Below are 15,246 nucleotides of genomic sequence, written 5' to 3' on the forward strand. Positions count from 1 at the left end.
AAATAGTGAAGAACCAGCCTTGAGAGATTTTGCATGTGTTCTTTGACTTTTTTTTTTTTTTTAAGGAAAATGTACCAAAATGAGTAACAGTGTAATAAAATCTCACTAATTTATATTCTCTGATTGGGACTTTGGACTTGGCTGAAATTCATCTTTATACTACCTATTCAAATGTTATTTGATCAGTTAAAAAAATGTAATAAAAAGCTGGGAGAAAGGAGTGTGTTTGAAAGGAACTAATTATTTTCATATCCTCAACATGTGGATAATTGAATTCAGGATACTGTATTAACTTGAAAATAAAGTTTACAAATTTATTTTTCCACTTCTGGTTCTTAATTTATTTCGGTGTTTGTTTCATGAGTCTTAATTAGTGAGAAAGCTATAGATTCTTCTCTATTTCTCACTTTCTGTTTGGGAAAGTTGATCTGAAAACAAAATAAAGAGTAAGATTCTGAGTAACTTTTTTTGAGTCTGTTGTATATTAAGTACAGTGCTAAACACAGTAACCCAAAAAATATTTTTAAACTGCTACTGCATGTCAGGCCCTATAGTAGATGAATAAGACTCAGCTGCTTCTGTCAAGAAACTCAAAAGTCCAGGAGGATAATGCAGCAGGCTGGTTTGTTACTGAGGAACCTTTCCTGCTTGAGATAACTTCACTAGTGTCTGAGTTCAGGCAGCTGCCACACAGCTGGAAGCGAGCCCGATGAATAAGATCTCCATCTTGAGGACTGATTACAATCCTCTCAGAGTTGGAAGGAACATTAGAAATTGTTTGAGCCTACCTGTGTAGTGTTGCCCCTCTACACCATATCTTCATGTTCTCCTTGCCCAGAACACGACGCCTCATTTTCTGAGGCAGCTGTAGGAACTGAGAAAGAATATGTTTGGCATCCTCTCGATCTTCCTGCTTCTGGATATTTTTTTCCCCAGAACATTCCGCAGTTATTTCAAACTCCATGGTTTTACAAGTAAACTCATTCACACAGAAATTTCCCTGTCTCATCTAGCTGTTTTGAACTGTCACATGGTGGGGCTACCTGCCAGCCTAGTGTTCATTTGCAGCAGTGTAGCCATCTGTGTCTGTGTGGTGGCGTTTGAGCAGTCATTTGGGCCAGTAATTGCTTTCATCTATTTCAATGAATATTTATTTAAAAATTGGAAAATGTAAATGTGAATGAGTTGATAGCAGCAGCAAGAAACATGGACTTACTAAAGATCAACACTAATTGTCATGATGAAAATGAGCAATCTTTATCCTTTGTTAGATGCTCATTGGACTTAAACTGAATGTTCAATGATGAAATAAAAGTATAAAAACAAAGAATGTACACAAATGTGGGAGTTGTATTGCTAGAGATGGTGCCAAAAGGATGGGGATTAAGTTTAGTTGTTAATTTTTGTGTTTTGTGCTCAGCATTGAGCATCCCTTTAATATGTAACTTTTACACATTAGACTTGATTACATGTTTTTAGGATTGCAATTCATACAAAGATAACAGAGCTGTTTGCACATACTGATGAACTGCTTTGGGAACCTGATTTAACACTATATCTGAACCCAGGTGTTTTTGTTTGTTTGTTTGTTTGTTTTGATTCTTTTTTTAGATTTGCTTATTCCCTGGGATATGGCAAAATGTAGAAAAAACAAATTGTTGGATTCAGACTAAGAATAATAGCTAACATTTAAAAAATGTTATGTGCTTGGTTCTGAGTGAAGTTCTTTAATGGATTATCTTAATTTTATTAAAACTGTGTCAACCATACTTTATAGAGGAGTGATTGAGAATGTGAGCTTTGGAGACTACACTATTCATATCCGTGTACTGCTTCTTACATAGTTAGGCAGTTAATTTCGACCTCTTTTTGCTTCACTTGGTTTTTTTGTATGAAAAAGAGGATAATAATAGTACTCATGTCATGGGGTTGTTTTGCATATTGGGTGAGAGAATGTGTGTAAAGAGCTTGACAGTGCCTGCCTGGCACGTGGTAAACTCAGTAAATCCTGGCTATTAATACCACGGTATAACCTCAGGCAAGTTACTTCCTCTCTGAGTTCCTTTTTTTCTCTTGTGGGAAGTGGCGTTAATAATATTTACCTTAGAGTTATTGCGATGATCCAGAGGGGTTAATTAAAGCATTCTATGGGGTGCTTGGCACAAAGAAGCTGTTTCCTCCAAAATGATATTCTTAACCTGAAGTCATGCTTCATGTTTATTCAATGAATCATTAGTGAACAGGTACTTGTTATGTGCTGGGGTTATAGTGGTCAAAAAGAGAGACCAGTTCCCTGCCCTCAAGAGTTTGCATTTCACTGGGGGTTAGAGAAGGGCAGCAGAAATAAATAAATGATGATCATCTGAGAATGCAATCAAAGCTATGAGGGGTGTGCCCGTGGGTCTCTGGAGGTAGCAGTAGGGAATTGCTTGAGGGTGGTAAGGGGTCAGGAAAGTTCAAGGGGAGATGTGAAGAGTGAGAGGAGTCAGCTGTTCGAACAAGAAGGGCAAGAACACTTGAGTCTGAGGGGCCTAAGAGTTCCATACCTGGACATGGAAAGAGCAAACTGGAGGTCTGTGTGGCTGAGACTCTCCAACTGAGGGAGAGTTGTGAGACCAAATCATGTAGGGCCTTTTGTCCATGATAAAGAAATTAGATTTTTTTTTTTTTTAGAAAGGGCAGTGGGAAGTTATTGAACGGTTTTCAGCAGGGAGTTAGAAATTAATTTTATTTTGAATGAGAATCTCCTTGGTTCTGGTGTCTTATTTCTCAATCTGGTAACTTATATACAAGATCCCATCCTGGTCTTTGGTTAGAAATGCCCTACTTATCACTAGAGCTCTTCCATGATTCACCTCCCTTCACTATCCTATGTAGTATCAAGGGAGGGAGAAAATGCATTTTTGGAGTACCTATTCTCAAGACCTCTTGGCTTTCAGGCATACTTCATATTGTTATTCTTACTACCTCGTGAGACAAGCCATGTTTAACCAATGAGGAAACGGGCTTTGAGGTAGTAAATGATTAAGCTTCATTTTAATGGCTAGTGCTAGAGCCAAGATTTGCGTTCAGGTCCGCCCCCCCCCCAACCTCCCTGCGGCCCTTACGCCCCTCCCGCCCCCGCCCCCGCCTCCACCCCACCCGCCATGCACTTTGCTCCCTGTCAGGTTGCTCTGTCATAATGATGACAGAGGTATATAAGATTATAAACATAATCAGATTAAAGATGTCTCAGATTAAAGATGGACAGCTTTAGGGGTTGCAAAACATGTATGACATTGCTTCACAGTACATTAGTCATCATATTCATTCGAACATTTTCAGAGTGGTTCTTCTGAAAGTGGGATGATTATGTTGTCTTGTGATTGTATCCATTCATGACTGGAATATAAGAGAGATTCTCCAATTCCATTTGGGCTATATTGACTGAGTTAATGGCAGGGAAATTTACTATCTTCCTGTAACATTCCTTTGCTCATTTGATCTTCAGCTCTCATTACCACTAAGAATGCAAATTAAAATAACTAAACTGTAACTATTCCATTCTATATAAATTTAATAATTTATTTTTCATGAAAAATAAAAATGAGGTTGATTGTTCAGTTTGCAGCAATCGAAAGAAATATTGCTATTTAACTTGTGATGAGTCTACATAATTCTTTTCAAGAGTAAGAGTTTTTATTTTACTGTAAAATTTCCCAGGAATTCAACTGAGAAAACTTTAGTAATGATTATGTTTCTCTTTAAAAATGGAGTAACTTTTTAAATGGTCTAAAGTTAATTGAATCTATTCAGTTAAATTGCTTGACCTTTTTTCAATATTACTCTTTCTGTAAAGAATTGGCGAAATGGCTAACAAAGTAACTAATCTTTTATCGTTTATAAAATTGTCCTAGTTTGTTGCTGCTCACTTCAACATACCTGATGATGGATTTCTATGCTTGCAGTGTTTCAGGTTTCAGAAAGTCATTTTCTCTATTTCTAAAGGATGTGTTAGTATCTAAATAAATATTTTTGGGTAACTATTCAAATTATGGAAACATGTTCTTGTAAAAAATTAGAATATAGAAACAAGCAAAAAGTGACATCACCCATAATTTATATTTTCCAGGCTTTTCTGTGTATATATGTACCTGGACAACCTGTACTTAAATTTCCAACTTGAGAAAGTTACTTAAGTCTCCTCTGTCCCAGTTTCTTCATCTGTAAAATGAGTACCTATCTCAAAGGGTTATTGTGAGGGTTAAATGAGTTAATGCAGGTAAAGTGCTTAGAATATTGACTGGTCCCTACTAAGAGCCACATGTGGTTAAAAAACAAAACAAAACAAAACAGGAATTTAATTATTGCAGTTTTGGAGGCTTGAAGTCTGAGATCAGTATACTAGCCTAGTTGGATGAAGGTCTTCTTCCTGGTTCATAGCCAGTGCTTTCTCTCTGTGTCCTCACATGATGCACGGGCTAGAAAACTTTTATTATGAAAAAATTTCAAACATATGTGAAAAATAGAGTAGTGTTATAAACTTTGGTGTACCCATTTATCATCAACATCTAGATAATTCTTGTTTTATCTATTCTGCCCCCTCCCCCCCGCCCGAGGTAGACTGGAGTATTTTATAGAAAATCCCATTTGTCACATCATTATCCCATAAATATTTCAGTCTTACCATGTTAATATTTGCTAAGAAGTAAATTATTTTTAGAAAACCAGTGCACAAAATTTGAGTCATTTTTGAGGGGAGGAAAAATAAGTAAAATACCTATAAAGTACATCTGTGTTTTACTAGATTTTAATTAACTGAATGGTGTTTGAAGTAAGAAAAGAATGTGGAGATTTTAGCTATTTAGATTAGACATTTATTGGTCAGTAAGATCTTTAAAATGAGTTGGCATCAGTTTTATTACAAATATACTATAAAGATTATTTTGTATCAACATAAAATATTTACTCAAAAAATGTACTGAGCAAATTGAGTATTCTTTTGGTGGAACAAAAATATTAAAAATCGTAATATTGGAAAAAAACCCATCTCATAATCTTTGAAGACAGATAGGATACTATAAAAACTAGAGATAAGTAAATCTTTAGATTTTGAAAAATAACTTTCTAATCTTTATTTCCTTATATATTTATGTGTAAATATACATACAATATTATATAAAAGATTATTTAAGAATAAATAGAGAAACTATTGTAACAAACCAGACATTATTTAAGTTGGTGGTTTTATTTCTTACTTTAATGCCTGGTTCTCCTGGATAACAATCAGATCTAACTTGGAATTTCCTGCTTTTGATCTTATTTTAAACTCCCACTTCAAAGTCTGTGAATAAGTAGCATGTGATATAACTGAGAAAGAACTCAATTGTAAAGGCAGGAATTTGATTGCAAGTTGATGTATTTTAGTCAACTGCAAGTCGTAGGTCTTCAGAATTCATAGTTACCTAAATTCGTTCAGCACTTCAGTTATAGATTTTAAAATAACTGGGAAATGATACGGTAATGTGGACTGTGCCGTGCTGGTCATGCCTGATGTTATTGATGGCCCAAGGAAACACTGGGTCGGAAGTCAGGAAACCTCCCTTCTCACCTGAGCTACCAGGATGATTTGCCTTTTTGGTTGCTTAACCTGACGTTTAGTTTCTTCATTTCTCCAATGAAAAAAGAATGGAATGGAGATACTCTCAGGTCTGCTATATTGTTAAGGAAACACTAGCTACTGCAACAAAGAGACTTCCAAAATGTAATGGTTTAAACGAAGTAGAAGTTTCTTTCTCATGTAGTAGTTGGAGTTCTAGGTGTGCAGTTCTACTGTAAGCTATCATTGAGGGAACCAGGTTCCTTCTATCTTTTCTTCAACAATGTTCTAGAGGCATTGCCATTATACACATATTTGAATGAGTTGTTGCCAAGACCTGGTTTTGGTTGGGAAGAGAGTAGAGGAAGCAGTCTGCAGCCTGGGAGTGGCACATCACATCTGCTTCAGCTCCACTTGGGAGAACTTGATCACACACATGGCCATACCTAACCATTCTTGAGGCTAAGATATGTAATCAAGCTGATCAGGCTACAGTTTTACTAAAATAAAGGAAGGAGAATATAGATATTGAAGGATAGTTAGCCATCTCTGCCACATCTATGCAGTTCTTGCTTCCTCTGATTATAATATTTACCAAGTGGCTCTGTCATTCCACTTAGTTGCCTTCTGTCTTGGCTTGATTTTGAAATTACTGGCGAACATTAAAGTACTTTTTACTTACAGCTTAATTTAACAATGGCTTAGTGATCTAGTGACCTCTTTGTGAATGTAATGATTGAGAATTACTATTATATTGCTCTTTAGTGTTAGAAACTTTCCATTGTGATTTCCTCATGATCTTTCCATTTTTATGAATCATATATTTAGGAGGGCTCTAATTGTATTGTTCTGTTAATTTGGGAGTGCAGGCAGTAATTGGATTTTGAAGCTTTTGAAGCAAGGGCTGAGGCTAAGCTTGAGTTTTTAACAAGTGTCAGGTTTTAATATAGAGTGATGAAACAGAATCTACCTGCCAGATTCTAGAGAGAATGTGTAGAAATACATAGGTACCAAGAAGTGGTAGGTGAGAAACTAAGCAGGAAGAAGAACAAGAAAGATGTAAATATAAACAACAGAGCAAGGTGGGTGGTTGAAAAATATAGATGGTTTTATTTTTTTCTAAGGGGCAGGGAAGCAACTAGGAGTACTTGGAATATACCCCTGGGCCATAGTCTTGATAAATTTATAAAATCAGCTCAGATTTATTGATTGTGCCCATCAGCTTTTCTATATTATCAGCCATTAACAAAAAGTAATAAAAAAGAAAAAATTGTTAAAGTATAGGTTTAAAATCCTTAGGCTGATAGTTCTATAGGTTAATTTGTGGGAGGAAGAAACTAAAGGCATAGTTGATATAATAGTCGATAAAGTGTTAGAAAAAGAAGTCCTAGATTTTGAGTCCCATTAATGTGAATGAAGTATATGTATTTTTATTAGCCTGCTGATTACACTGCTCATGTAAACTAACTTCAAGAATGTGCTTTCTGCTGCTCTGAACCCTTCGTGTATAGAAATTTGGTAGTCAGGAGTGCTCAAAGTCAAGTCTGTCTGACCGTAGACAACTCTACCCACCCCCAGCCAGCTACCCTGCACGATTTCTCTGCTGGCTTCTCATGGCACTCGTGAATATAATTAGGCAGATTTTTCTCTTATTTTTCAGACTGTGCTCTTTATTTGAAGTTTGACGCTAAATACTTTCATGTGATACATGGTTGTATATTTTCATATCCTAGAGAAACTTTTGAGAAAGTTCGAAAACCTGAAGTGCTTTATTTGTCTGCTGCTCCTTTATTACTTCTAGAGTGCAGTTGATAGTTTTTTTTTTTTCTTGAAAGTTTTCTTATGGGGCTGAAACACCTTGACAGATAAGATAATTATTTAAGTTAAACAAATGCTTTAATTCACTTGGAACTTAAAGACCTCATTAAAAATTCTTTTTCTGATTTAGATTTAGACATCCAAAAAAAGGCACAATGACAGGTTGAAGATAAATCTTTTAAAATCAAACACTCTTTTTTTTTGGTAACATGTGGTTTATGGAGCATATTGTGACTGGTTTCCTTTTATTGAAGAATGTCATGATAAGAAGTAATATATAAATTATTTTTCTTTAATTTATAAAATGCCCAAGGGAAGTTGAGACAAAATAAAGTAGGACACATGCTACACTGCCAATGCTAAAGCAAGCATATGTACTCTTTTACTCTTTTTTGAAATTCCCTAAGAGAATATGATGTTTTGATACCTTGAAAAGCCAAATGGTTGTGATTAACCTTGAAATACAAGTCTCCAGCAGATGAAAGACACTTAGAATTTGTAGCCCAAGGTAGCAAATCAAAGATGATATCAAATCATCTTCCATCTTGGGTAGTGGTTTTGAGAATGCTTAATGACCATTTGTTATGAAAGATAAAGTTATGGATTTAAAAATTGTATTCTTTCTCTTAAAGTGTCACACCAAAATAAGGGCTTAGGTATTTTTGTAAGCTTAGGTATTTGCCTTCTATTCTTAGGTAATTTTGATAAAAACAGTGCTCTTACTCCATTGACCTACGTCCTGGAGACAGTCATCTTTCTAGATGGTTTGGCTTCTTCAACTGCCACGATAAGCTATTAGCCTAACCAGCTCAATCAGGTTCACAAAGCATTTTGGAATTCCCCCATTCTGGGCCTGGATCAGAGATTATAACCCCATGTAGTTAAATGAAAGCTTGTTCCAAAGTAAGAAATAGTTTAAACGATTTTGTGACTAAAGTTTAATTCTTTCTCTTAGAAGTTTTGAATGATAAAAGAATTAATTTCTGTTTCAAACATGTGGTTGAACTTTTAAAATTATGTTATTTAGGCTTGAACTTTTTTTTTTTTTTTGGTTTCTGTAGTGTGAATTTATCAGTTTCAGAATTAGCTATAATGGGAAAAACCAAGAGCTGTTAGGCATTTTAGTTTATTTATCAATTACAGCATTCAAGGATTGAGGTGATTAACAATGAAGGGTGTGCCAAGGATAACTCTGCAGAGCCCTGTGCTTTGTATTATTATCTTTGGAGTGAATTACCTTCATGGTATTTGAGGGATAATTGGTTTGAATTCTTTTTCCATATTAACAAATATTCTTTCATTTTGTTTACAGACTCTGCATACATTCATGTCAGAGAAGCAAAAATGTCAGATGATATCAGGAAAAGGTTTGAATTTCCAAATTCTCTTATACAATCACAGGTAATTTTATTTATTTATTTATTTACTTACTTACTTATTTACTTATACTTCATGGTAACAAATGAACCTTTTGGTGGATTGTTAATTGAACTTCATATTTTTAACAGAATATTTTATATAAAGAGATAATTTTGTTAAACAACTTTTATGATTTAATTTGAAAATTTGACAGGAAAGTAAATATTTAAAATTGACCAATCTCAATTCTATTTATATCATTCTTTTTTTAGAAATAATAAAACCTTCATTAACTCTGGAATATGTATTTTTTTATCTATTATTAATTATTGGGTACAGAAACAAATAGTTATACATCTACAGAGAATGAGGGATTAATCTTTTAGAAGGAATATTCTACCTCTATACAACTATTAAGAATAGAATTTTATAATAATGGTATTCAATAAATAAAATATCCTGGATTAAAAAATTTGATTTATATAGTGACTCAGGCAGGAGATTGCGATAATTTTTTTTAGAGAGCTTTTCAGTTATTAGGGTTAAAACAAAGATGGTTTTCAGGTTGGCCTTCAGCTAACTAGAAGCATTCTGGTTAATCAAGGTACCATAACTGCTTACTGTCTTTTCTTGTGAGAGTAAAGCTAAGGGGCCAGCAGAAGCCTGCTTGAAGACTTAACCACATACAGCGTCTTGGATACTTTCAGCTTTAACTTCAGAGATGTCTACTGTGGAAATTGACTTAGCTGGGTAGTGGGGAACCCTTCCATGAGGAGAACACTCCTTATGCAAGATTCCCTTCTACCTGACTGGGTTGGAGTCATATCCTGTGCAGCACAGGTTCTTACCATGAAGAAGATGAAAGCTTGGAGGATACTGTCTACAATTTTTATTTTTCTGTGCCTGGGGTCCCTATGTTAGCATAGATAATCAAGAAATGCCTGTGCATGTTACTGTTAACTTAAATGAAAAGGGTGAGTGTATTGTAGGATGTCTATTTAAATTGTTCTGTTATGGAAAACTAAAGAGCAATATAAGCTAATATATCCTTGGATTTTGTATTTTAAAATCAGTTTAGGCTATATTCTCTGATTTGTTAGAAGAATACACTGAAAGGTAAATCAGAAAAATTGAATCTGGTGGGCAGTGAGGAGATGTTCATCATTATTATCTTTTAGTTCATTTTCTAAATATGAATGATAGCTTTCTTGGTCCTTTTTGTGTTTCATATTGGTTTTATTAGGTTCTTGAAATTGTGCCTTCTCCTTTGTGAATATTTCTTATTCTTTTGTAATCACTGCTCTGTGTTAGCACCATATTTCATTGATTTGTACACATTTTTCACATTTTAACATCTGTGAAATTGGATTGCATTTCGGACTTGATGACGGTAGTCATTATACAGTTGGTATTGCCTACACATTTGTGAACTTGGCCATGATTTTCTAAATGAATCTGAAAGAGCTCTTTCATTAATATAAAATCGTAATTCTAAATTATAAGACATTGTATAACATAGATTAATTGGCAGCCTTTTTTTCTTTTTTGTAGTATCTAAAATAATGATATATGTTGTCATTGATGGCCAGTTACATTCAATGAAATAAGGTATATTTTGTAAACAGGAACTAAAACTGTTTATCTTTGATTCTTGTTACTATCCCTTTAACTAGGAGTTGAGACAGTTAATTGACCTAAATTTAATATTCATGTAAATAAATACTTGTTTTGCAAAACTGAGACCATCAAGCATTGAGGTGTTTGTTTTCAATATGTGAAATACAAAAATAAATGAAGGACTGGGCGCTGTGTTTTGATCTGAGCTTTTCTGGAGACTTTTGAAGATTGACAGGTATTCACAGCTCTGTCATACATTGGTCCCAACACATGATCAACAGTTGTGGCAGTTGCAAAGTATTTCCCAACTCATACATAGAATGGCTGTCATCATTGCTAGCCTAGGTTCTAAGACAGTAGTGCGGGGTAGTGTTGAAGAGCTAGGAGAATGAGGTTGAGGTGGTAGGAGGTAATGATATTTATGTAGTTATGTAATCAACACTCCTATAAGAGTGTGAGATTTAATCTTGAGCTTTTGGACCAAAGCAGGAGATGAGAAAATTTTCGAGATTTATGAGATTGAAAGCTCATTAGAGAGCTAAAACCAGAGAAAATAACTGTGGTCATGGTCAGGGGAGATCTATTGGTTCAGATCTGTATGGGCCATAGTCATAAAGATAGGTGTACATTTTCTCCATCTTCATTAAGAGCATGATGAAGCATGTTGTAATTCATTTGGATGAAAGATGATATTAAATGCTATGAATTTTCTCATTTGTCTTATGGTTTCATGGATTAAACAATCTCATTGTCTTCTAATACTGACAGCAATTCGAACTGAAAATCTTATAATTTTCTTGATATCTATGAACTATAGTTTGCTTATTGGGATAAAAATAGGAATAAAAATGCTTACTTTGAGAATTGTTATGAAGATAAAAAATTATGTGCATAGAGTGACTAATTCAGTGCTGTTCATAGCATACAGTCAATGAGTTGGAATTTTATTGCCAATTGACTGGCATACTCATACTCATGTCAGCTAGTATTGATATTAGTTACTTTCGAATGCACTATTGGAGAGAAATTTTAAGAAAGTATTATTAATTTTTTTCTTTTTCTTTTTTCTTTTCTTTCTTTTTTTTTTTTTTTTCTAGGCTGTGGGTCATCTTATTGCTGCAGTTCTAAAGGAAAGTGGTTTTTCAGGAAAGATCCATCAATCCACAAACCAGGTCTGTTTAGCTTTGTGCTTTAGTTCTATTTAGATATTGCTACCAACTGGACCACATATACACTTCTTTTGTTTTCTCATAGTTCAGGTCACTGTAGAAATGATTTTGAACTGTGAGTTCATTGCCTTTTTTCCTTTTTTCCATTTGCCATATTTTTCTTCCCAATTCTTTTAAATTAAAAAAATTGTGACAACAGACTCTAAGAATAAGCTATGGAAGGGGTGAGGGGAGTATTCTTATGATTATGAATGAAAAATAACATGGGTGGAAGAGAGTAGACATACTTTGGAGAAGGTTCATAGGGTTACCTCTGAGGGACTATTTTTGTCTAATAGGGAAAATGAACATAGTGGCTCTGTTTGGATATAAGAGATTTCTCATGCTTTTGATAGCCCCATATGTGAGCTCTAAGTTGGAAAGGTCATTGATGCATTGACAGTTGGAGCTGGAGGAAAAATGCATACGGCAGGTAAATGCTAAGAGCTGAAGCAATGCCAGCTTATTGAGGTATATACCACTTGGGTTTTGGTTGGCCAGTGCTGTGTATTTTGACATGGTGGTGCTCTAAGGTAAACTCTATGGAGAATATAGGTTGGAGGGGGGATTGTTTTTTTTTTGCAACAGAAACAAGTTGATTTCCTTTCTCTCATGTTCTTTTTGATTAACTGCCTCAAGTTGCATTTCTTTACAGTTTCTGTTGTCATGTTGAAGGAAGTGTAGGGGCACACTTCACTAATTGGCATTTATCTAGTGTTTGTATACAGTTATATAAATTAGGTTTTCTGAGAACCTTGATCTTAATCCTGCCTGTAATCACATTATGTACTCTGACAAGATCTAGTGGTTTTACTTAAACTGCCAGAATTTATTGAATGTGAATCCCTGTAACTAAATGTTTCCTCTTGTATTAATAAATGAATGCTTACTTCTATGAGGACACAGTATTGCCTGAAGCAACAGTTTTTTATTCATTTATTTTGTTTTACTGGCGTAGTAATGGAGTAATGACATTTAGAACCCTTCAATATTATCCATAGATGTGAATAAAATTCTCTTCTGAATTAAAGAATTGGAATATAAATATTACATTCCTGCAGTGACTGTTAACTATATTGTTCTGTCATAATGAGATTCTAAGATTGAAAAAGCTCTCAGAGCCAGCATCAGTGAGAAAGTGGGCAAAATCTGATGTTGATTTTCGTTCTTTTAGTTATTCTGTGGGTGATGGAGATCTTAATTTTTTTCTCCAAATTATATATTTACCCAATAAATTATGTCAGAATGAAAGAAAAATAGCTTCATTATATGTTCTTCAAAAACAAACCGACAAAAAAACACAAACCATAAAACCACCCAAGCCATGTGAAAATTTAAGTGGACTTAACCCATAATGCATTTAACTATTGGTTTATCTTTAATAGTGAATTTTTTTGGGGGGGTGGGGTTGAGAGATCATAGGTTCCTAAGAAAATTAGAAAAGTTAAAACCTCTGCTTTTATAGGATTTTTTAAAATAAGGAACTTATATCCACTTATATACTCTTCCAGTGATTTCTTTTGTGAAAGATGACAGATTAATGGTATGAGGTAGAAAAGTCATAGTCTCTTTCTTGTACAAAACATGTTAGAAAAACTTTTGTTGGTAGCATAGAATGAGCAGCTTGCTGGTAGTCTGTCCTACTTCTTTCTTTTTCACTGTGTGCTCACATTAGACATCAGTTAATTGGGTCAGGGACATTGCAGGGAATGGTGGGGGTGCATGTAGGTGATAGAGGTTGGTAATAGGAGAGCAGGAACATTTTCTGAAAATGCTATTGCCATTTAGGGTTTGAAACATAGGTATGATTTAGAGTTCAATTTAGACTAACTGATCTGCTGATACTGTTGGTGTCTAGCTAAATGGCTTGGTTAGAGCATTGTGCTAGAGCCAAGTCTTAGTTTTGATCCCACGTTAGTTCTGTTGTGTTGCTCGAACTTAGATCATGCCTATCTGCAACCAGCCTTATTTTGCAGCAAAGACACCAGATGAGAGAGAGTTGCTGTATCAGAACCCACCCTTTACTTGTCTTGGAAAAGGGACTTTATTTATTCTGTGTGACAACAGTATCATCTTTGTATAGGACGGCTAGCCTACTGTGAATGAATTACACTTTGATGCATGGCTAGGGGTATGTATGCATTTGCCACTCATCAGAAGTATCCTTTAACCACTAGTTTGATTTCAGACTCCTGCCTTGAACTTGCTGTGGGAAAAGTGTTGCAGTGATAATGTCGTGGTTCGAACAGCATGCTGTGAGGGTCTGGTGGCCCTTGTGGCTCAGGATCATGCAGAGTTCAGCTATGTTCTCAATGGGATACTCAACCTGATTCCATCAACCAGGTACTCTTTCCTTCATGTTTGATCAATTAACAATTTAAACTTTTAGAAAAAAATTCACTAATTTGCCAGTAAAAGTCAACATTCACTCTACTTGCCAGTTATTTTTCTTTCCTTCATAATGTCCTGAGGTTGATATTTCATATGTGGTGAGAATGTGCTAACTTAAACTCTTAAGTTTTGGTATTTGCGGTCATTTGCTATACTTAAGTTTTGGGGCTCTGCTTAAATTTGTCATTCCTCTTTATGAAGAAAATAGCTAAGTGGTTTAGAATTCACAATTGCAGAACAAATTCCTGACTTATTTTAAGAAAAAAGGTTTCCTATAAGCAATACTGCTTTCATAGTGGTAAAGTTCATACACTATTGACAATACTTGTTTAGCCTTTTGTATTGGTACCTGTATTAGAAAATAATAGCACTAACCTCTTTAAAAGTATTTTGTGATTTAGACATGTCTTCCCCTGAGTTTTCCAAGAAAATAATGTTTAGTGTTTTGAATTTGTTTGGTATGACCATATTTCTTCCATTTACAGACCAAGGATAATGGAATTGCATGGGATAAACGGGTTATACAGCATTCTGAGGCGGTCAGCAGAACCATGTTTGAACCATCCTATGGACGTGGGCCTCTCTTGTAAAATACTCCCTGAAAAAGAGATGCCACTCTTTGTTTCAAGAAATGGTTTTGATCCCTACACCCTCAGTTTTGCCTTCTTGAAATCATTTGGACTTCTGTCCCCTTCGCCCAACTCTTACCCAGTGTTCCCCAGCATCTGGCCCTTTCTCAGTGGGGTTACTTGTTCTCCTAATATTTTTTACTCACCTTTGTTATGGTATCATCAGAACTGAATACTTATTCTTCTTTTCTGCCTTCAGTGGAGTACAGCTCTAACTATTAATCTGTAGAAGATGCCTTCGTGGGCAGGAAGTGTATTAGGTTAAATAACCTCTGGCCTCTTTTCTTCACGAATCTTATTTCATTCTCTTAGATCATCTCTTTATATCTTTTTGAAACCTTGATTTTTTCTTTACATTCTCCCCTCTATAGTTATAAGTCCAAGCCGTTTAGCATGATATACCTGCCCTTCCCAAACTAGCTCTAGGCTTTCATTCAACCTGCATTTCCTGCCACGAACCCTCCTCTCTAGCCATACATAACCCATTCCCTATTCCTGAGTGTTTGAGGCAGAGTGCTCTGCCTTTGCATGGAATGTTCCTTCCCCTTCTCTTTCTGACATCGTCTTTTTCATCCTTTAAGACTCAGCTAAGATGTTACCTCTCCTGCCTAGACTCTTCCCTCTTCTCTGCTGAGCTACTTGCTGT

At 35.1% G+C, this 15,246-nt stretch overlaps 1 protein-coding gene across 4 annotated transcripts in view; it reads left to right on the forward strand.

Moving 5' to 3' along the window:
- The window catches only part of FOCAD (focadhesin), a 247,973-nt gene that overhangs the window by 13,553 nt on the left and 219,174 nt on the right, over positions 1–15,246 (forward strand). For 2 of the 4 annotated variants that reach the window (XM_036217571.1, XM_016160422.2), the window contains exons 2-4: positions 8,709–8,797; positions 11,470–11,544; positions 13,769–13,923. In XM_036217571.1, coding sequence (XP_036073464.1) covers positions 8,741–8,797; positions 11,470–11,544; positions 13,769–13,923 — 287 coding nt within the window. In that variant the 5' untranslated portion in view covers positions 8,709–8,740. Of the gene's footprint in view, positions 1–8,708; positions 8,798–11,469; positions 11,545–13,757; positions 13,924–15,246 lie in introns of those variants that run through there. The other 2 variants (XM_036217572.1, XM_036217574.1) reach the window with 2 other exon arrangements.

The sequence above is a fragment of the Rousettus aegyptiacus genome, unplaced genomic scaffold (genome assembly GCF_014176215.1).
Source record: "Rousettus aegyptiacus isolate mRouAeg1 unplaced genomic scaffold, mRouAeg1.p scaffold_m13_p_3, whole genome shotgun sequence".
NCBI lineage: Eukaryota > Metazoa > Chordata > Mammalia > Chiroptera > Pteropodidae > Rousettus > Rousettus aegyptiacus.